This window comes from Hetaerina americana, unplaced genomic scaffold (genome assembly GCF_022747635.1).
Source record: "Hetaerina americana unplaced genomic scaffold, ioHetAmer1.1.p SCAF_4, whole genome shotgun sequence".
Lineage (NCBI taxonomy): Eukaryota > Metazoa > Arthropoda > Insecta > Odonata > Calopterygidae > Hetaerina > Hetaerina americana.
The window spans coordinates 1,594,937-1,602,262 of NW_027286985.1; the positions used below are offsets into that span (position 1 = coordinate 1,594,937).

Below are 7,326 nucleotides of genomic sequence, written 5' to 3' on the forward strand. Positions count from 1 at the left end.
AGAAGGCCAAGAGACAAGTAAATAGGACAAGAAGGATGTGAAACAGGGAAGCTATCAGGGGTTTAAGGAATTAACGTAGAATGGAGAGAATGGAGGGTTGCAGTCTACCAATCCTAGGATTGAAATACTGGCAATGATTTATTGTCAAATCATGCAGGAATACGGGTACTGTCATTAATCAGTCATATTATAAACATGCTAGTGTAATTTTTAGTAAAAATCAATTTCATTTTTTAGACAGTACCAAAGAATAAAGTACTTGTATCATGAGTACTTCCCATGGCTGAACCCAAAAACCTCTCTAATTGTAAATAAATGAAAGGACTAACTTTGTAGTTCCACACGAAAACTTCGTGTGGAACTTCGTGTGGTTTTCGTGTGGAACTACAAAGTTAGTCCTTTCATTTATTTATAATGAATCGGTTCCATAAAGTTACGCCAGAAACCATTAATTACTCTCTAATTGTATTTAAGCTCAGTTAAGTGGTGTTATGAAGGTAGTGAAACCACTAAGAAACACCAAAGGTTTTATTTTAATGGAAGATATTATTTATTATTAATTTAAGATATTATTTGAATTTAATTTTAATATTGATACATAAGGTCCAACCAGGTAAATTTGCAGCTTTCCAGATGTACAGGAAATAGGTGTTCCTGTGTTAGGTTAACGCCATTCATAAGTTAGTAAACCAGGAATTTATTTTTTATATTTTTATGTATGTATGTATTTCTGAATTATGAGAGTACATAACATTTTTGATATTATTACTGCACTCTCTCAATATTTGGAATGTTTTCCTTGACTTGTGTCGTTCTTATTTTCAGAGAGCTGTCTGGCACATTTGCAAGACTTTGTCACTTAGTGGATGAGTCGACTAGCGAAATGGATGCACGAATGAAAGCTTTGGAGAAAGAAGTTAAGTTGTTGGATGAAGCAGCAAATAAGGCTAAAGTGCTTAGAAATAAGGCAAATTATTTAAGCAAGGAGTTGGAAATGTTTGATGATTGCTACCTGAAAATAAGAGATTGATAATGTCACCAAATAGGGGGAACTTAAGAAATGCCAAGCATTTTCTTAGAAAATGAGGGATGATGCAAAGAGTGCTTGTACCCCTAGTTAGGGTGATCTGACGCAATGTTGGGTCATCTCTTACCTTTTAGCAAAGGTAGAGCCAAACCATTAGCATTTTATATGTAAATATGTTTGTGAAGTAACAGGCAGCTTACAATGTTAATACCAGTGGGAAGAAACATGTTAAACGAAGTGAATTCCATTGGATGTGAAGGTCCTTCAATGGTTTTGAAATCCAAAGCATGAGAATTGGGTTCGTTGATTTTAGTCTCGGGAAGCTCTTAACTGCCCATCTCATCCGAAGCCAATCATTCTAAAAAAAACATTTTTTTATTTGGTGAAATGTTTTTTGAGAAGTATTAAATGGCTCTGAGCTGGTATTCAGATTAAGTTGGCAATCATGTTGTTTAATTCAGATGTATTTAGTTACATACAATCATGACCCACATATGTGAATGGAATTTCATTTTAATTAGTAGCTCCTAGTTTATTTTTGAACTGGTTAGAGCTGTTAATAGAATGTTTTTTATAGTTGCAAGCCTTTGTTATTAATTGTTGTTGTAATATTTCTAGTCATTTGACTTGGTAATATTAAAGTTTTGGAAGAATGACTTAGTTTTACACATTAATTGAATATTATGATTGGAAGTGACACTAATATTAGTGCCTGATTTAAATTTCATGTTGATATTTTACTGTTTTTTTTTAAATCATGTTAACCTAACATTGTGAAAATTTGAAATTAAAGTATTTTTTCTTGGCAAATCCTGAATATTTTTGTGTATTGTATTTGTTGGGCTACTTGGTATAGGTGAAGATTTTGGAGTTGCCAACTACTTAGTGCCTTTCTTATTAGTCTTAGGATCTTTTCGAAAATATTTTCAAATCCTCCTCCATTATTCTTTTATTTCAGTGTTGGAATACGCTCTGCAAAATGTATCTTTTTCTTTGGAAGCGAATGCTAGAATAAACAATTCAATATCTCTCTTCCACAGAATTGTGTGTACATATCTTGTTTGCTGCAGTATTGGATGACACCATGTGATGTTAATAATGGAAGGGGTCCTGAGTATTCCAAGGTGCATGAAAGAAGTGGGATTTGTGGTCTGCTGTTTAATCTTTGGGGGAAATAAAGGGAAAACCAGAAAATTCTACATGAAAAATTCTTCAAAAAAAAAAAAAAAGAGTTCCTTTGTCTCAAAATTCAATTAGCCAAAAATTATCAAGAATTTAGTCTTTTTCCATGTGGGAAAGCTGATGATGTTCCCAGATGGTGATTCCCTCAGTTTTGGTGCTGAGATTATGAAAAAGTGAATTAATTTTGATCTGTTTCAAAGACAAGTATTTTTCATTTCGCAGTATTGCAGTCATAGCTGTTATGGGCGGAAGAAAACCTAACTTCAATAGGCTGTTTACCTACTGTTGATTCTTGAGGGAAATAACTAAAGAAACACTTTTATAAGATTACATGGAATGTATCTACAAACCTCTATAAATGTTGGCAAAAATCCCCTGCCCTTCATTGAGTTTTGCATTCCTGGGATGTGTTGGAACAACGAATCACGTGGTGATTACACTTGAAGAGATGTTATAAAGCTAAATTTTGTACTCCATCAACCACATCTCATGGGGTGTGGACCATACAATGATGCTGATTTTGTACAGGTTTGGTCTAAACTTGATTATGGCTGTTTTGTTTACTCTTCAGGGAGAAACTCTTGTATGAGGCCATTGATGTCAGTACATCATATCGCATTAGGATTGGCAAAGGGCATTCGGAACCTGCTATCTACCCATTCTTGATCAATAATCCTGTTGCATAGTTCTGTGAATAACTGCTAGCTGTATTGTAGCTGTAGCGATAAGGATTATGTGCTTATTCTTTTACAGTGTTTAGTGGTTAACAATCTCTTTGTATTTGCATGTGTGAAATCATAGTTGCTTTATGGAGCGGATAGTTTAATTTGTGTTGTACCTTGATGCTTGACGTGTCAATGGTATAAGGTTTGCCTCGTTCTATACATATTGATAGCAATCCTTCTTTTAAAGAAGCATCAAATTTTGTGTTCTCATTGGTAGGTAGCTGGTGAATTAATTAGTTAGGCAGTTTAGGGTATCAATATAAATTTGAATTAACGTTGAGGTAGTGTTCATTGAGCCTAAGGAAATTATCAATTACATTTGTAACTTTCCTTATTTTAACCAAACTTTAGTTTAAAATTTTGGCGAGATCGTTAGAATGGAATGCCGCCTTTGCTGGGTTTCCTGTCACGATGCTCGCCTGTGCCTGGGAATGCATGGCTCTGAGGGCCTGAATTGTGCTGCTTTGGGGTCAGAACTCCGATTGAAGGCCGAGTGGAAAGCTAAGCTTCTAGAGAAGGATATGACTTTTTTAAGCATTTTGTTTGATTGTTTAACTGATTTATTTACATATGAAATAATATTTTACACAGAATATGGGAATATATTCTTTTAATTCATCTTAAGACATAAAAGCAGCAGTGAAGCTTTTAGAATGTTTCTTCACACCCTTGGCAACTTGCCGATATGCGTGGTTTGGATTGACAGAATTCGTGGTAAGTTCACATTCATAAAGACAAGATTTTTAATTCTATGAATTCTAGGGAAGTGTGGGAGATGCTGCCAAAGTAACTTTTTTAACGTAGTCATCCACTTATGACGAAACAATTTTGTAGAGTAAAAGTCATTCGCCTAGACTGGGATTCAAACCTGGGATCAAAATTTTGGAATCTTAAGTGGAGATCTCGGTAGCTTAACTGGCTAGACTGGACATTGAGGGATCCAGGTTTGAATCCCGGTCAATACGGATGATTTCTACTCTTAGAAATTGTTGCGTTGGCTTACTTCTATACTCATTACTTAAAAGTTCCAGGCCGAACAGTTTCATATTTTGCAGCTTCATAGTTTAATGCATTAATATTTGGTAAGCAGGAAGTAAATGTATTCACGAGAAATTCGAAAAAAATCAATTGAATTATGATATTCATAAAAAGTTGAAATCATTTTGCTAACCTTACAAAGGAGTGTAACAGAATTCAAGAAGCGGGTGGATGAAGTTTAACGACTTTCGGCTGAGAACTGTATTGCAACATCAAAAGACAGATCAGCTTGGGAATTGATGAAACATAATACTTGGTGGTACATCTGACCGTAGTGATATCCTCTTTGGTGATTATATAATGTAGGACTTGGAAAGAACTGTGAAAAAATTCAGCACTATTTTTATCTTTAGCTCCTTGTTGCCAAATATCTAACAAGAATTCAAAATTTGCAGTATCATATACCTGCATATACCTCCCAACACATTCTTCCCACAGCCAACAGGCCCCGATGAAGTATTAAAAATAGTAATGGACCTGAATAACAAATGACATTCTGGTTTGGATGAGTTCCCTGTGCCAGCAGGAAAAGCTGAAACTTTAATATTGAATGCATTGCGTTGGGCGCGGTGGCTGGTGGTTGATCACTTAGTGCTTTGTGTAAGAAACCCATTTTTCAAGATAAATATGTATATTGTGGTCAGCCACCAATCCGCTGATAGCACAGTAGTTTATTGTTATCAAGAACAATTATTTAATCACATGGCAGTGTGATTTTGGCCTTGGCCATCTCCTGGCCCGGGCAGTATCTGGTCAGTGGGACTCTTGAACTCTGGAGTCCTATTTATAACAAATGGGAGGAAAATTCAAAATGACAATACTGTATAAACTAAGCACAGTGGAAATACCTGTGAAAAAAAATGAACTGATGTGAGAAATATCTAGAATCTATGCGGCATAAAAGAAGTAATCCTAAACCTACCTTAACCATTATGCTGGTATTATAAAAAAATATAACCCATTCTGTTGTTCAAAAAGGTAAATCCCAAAGCTGATGACAAAGGTTACGAATGATTCATAACCATAAGAGTAATATTTGTGGTGGAAAATTTTTAGTGTTTGAAAATTTGAGTTAATGAAAAACAAAAAGAAAACTTATGGTTAACTAACACTTGGCGTATTGAGGCAATGATGACTGATGTAAAAAAAAAATACATCAAATCAAGATTTCCGAAGTATAATTTTTTTGTGTTGTATAATCTCCAATATAGCATCTTCATCAAATTGGGTGCTGATTAAGACCTAATTGGGATTCATACAAGGAAGATATGTGGCAAAGAAAATGTATTAGCATTTAATGATATATCCTGTCCTGTTCTCAATAGCAATTGCGTCTAATCCAGAGCTCTTGAAGAAGGAAGTGGTGCTACTACTCGAAATAATTCAGGTGCTGCTAGTTTCCCTGCCAGTATGCCTTTGTTAATCTGGCCTAAAAATGGCATACAGAAGCCAAAGACTATAGGCAGGGCACTGTTACAATTACAAAGTGGTTTGTGTAACTCAGGGGAATGGCATTCTTGAATCTTTATTTGTATCAAACTAGAATTTTTTTGTGCTTATGCAGTTTTATTGTATATACAAAGGCCATTTATTTTCATTAATATTTCCTGCATTGACCACTCCAGCAAAATCAGTATTAGGCATTTCATTAGCTCGGGTTCTCATTACAGTAAAAATAGTTTTTGTTGACATGTCAATTTCATATTTCCTGTGATCTTTCACCTAGGTCTTGACATATTCTTCAAGCCTTGGTTATGTAAGACCTCATGAGCATTAAGTTTGATACTCTTTATATGAATTCATTAAATTTTCCTTTTACTACCTGTATTCTTGTATCATTTTTTTCTGTTGTTGAAGCTATGGAAACAAGTTTAATTGGGATAATGCAAGAAAACCTCCCTTTGAACCTTTGAAGACTCTTTTTAATTTGAAGTTTTAAGTGAAGGACTTTACTGTTTTTAGAAAATGTTAATCCTCTCAAAAAAGAAAGACCACGCTTAATTAGCTATGCTGCTCCGGGAGCCAAGTATGCATGTAAGATTTTTCATTAGCAGTGTAATGTATATATTATGTGCGTAATTTAGCGATTGGTGAAGTACAGGCTTTAAGTGTGATATATTAATTTGAATAATGCGAAGGAATGTTTTTGAATAGGCAGAGAGTTGAAGACACTTGAGTTGTTTATGTTTGAGATTTGCATTTGAAAGTGCTTACCAAGTATTATAACTGTGAAGAACCTACGAAAACCAATACTACCTACTGATTACTAATCCAAGTGCAGGCTTGTTTTCCTCTCTATGAAAGTTCATCGTTTCATGGCTAAAATATTATGCATAATTTGTTTGATAAAACCTAAAACAACCCAAAAATTCATTGATTTAGCTTTAAAACTGCTTACACAGCTATACTTCATGACATGGATCCTTGAATTTTCATTACAGAGTTTTTTAGAGAAATTAAAATTTAAATGAAGTATTTTATGACGCAACAGAGAGCTGTCAAAGAGACCACCAAGTCAAGGATATTTAATTTCGGGGAACGCTAATTTTTTCCAGTAGACTGAACCATTATAATCTTTTTATAGAATATTCATGTAATATGTTGTTACCACTCCTGATCATGAGACCCACTTCTGTCTGCTTACCTCCGTCCTCCCATGGAAGTCTCTAGTTATTAGTTTTCAGGTTTCAGATCACTATTGCTTGACTTGAAAAAGTTTCATACTTAGTAATCATACTTAAAGATTACCTTGAAGTTACGGATATTTCATTTTAAATCGTGTGCACTTAGCTTGCAAATTATAAATCTCAGGTAACTTTCATAGCAACAGTATTTTACATTCAAAGTGAAAGTTACGTAATATAATGAATACCTCTTGGCATATTGTTTTTATAACACCACTGAGTTCTCTGATAGGTAAAGGGTACCTACTTATTCTGTGTCGTAAAATTTTTTATCAAAGTTTAATTTATGAATTGAGTAATTATTTGCCAACCACCTCTGACTATTTCCCTGGGAGAAAATTAAACAAAATCATTGATAAATTTGGGTACGTATTAATTTTGGCGTACGTAAAGTGTTAGATTGCTAGTATCGGAGTCTAGTCCTTTCTATTCTGAGTTTTGCCCTGCCGCAACAATTGAATACTCAATTTTCTCTATTCTTTGACCGCTTATCGCATTGGCCGAAGTGCCGATGTGGCCCCTAGTTTACAGTAGTGACCTAATGGTTCTTTCGGTAGCCCCCTTTCTCTCTCTGGAATGATATATGGCGGGTCTCTGCAGAGCTTAAGGGCGGCTTTTAGACGTATGCAAGGGAGGAGAAGAAGTTAAATTGATATATACCCTTGAAGGT

The 7,326-nt window shown here is 34.8% G+C and overlaps 1 protein-coding gene across 5 annotated transcripts in view; it reads left to right on the forward strand.

Moving 5' to 3' along the window:
- The window catches only part of Marf (Mitochondrial assembly regulatory factor), a 56,193-nt gene extending 54,356 nt beyond the window's left edge, over positions 1–1,837 (forward strand). For all 5 annotated transcript variants that reach the window (XM_071589610.1, XM_071589608.1, XM_071589612.1 and 2 more), the window contains one exon: positions 826–1,837. In XM_071589610.1, the coding sequence (XP_071445711.1) occupies positions 826–1,030 (205 nt within the window). In that variant the 3' untranslated portion in view covers positions 1,031–1,837. The remainder of the gene's footprint in view (positions 1–825) is intronic.
- Positions 1,838–7,326: the final 5,489 nt, after the last annotated feature.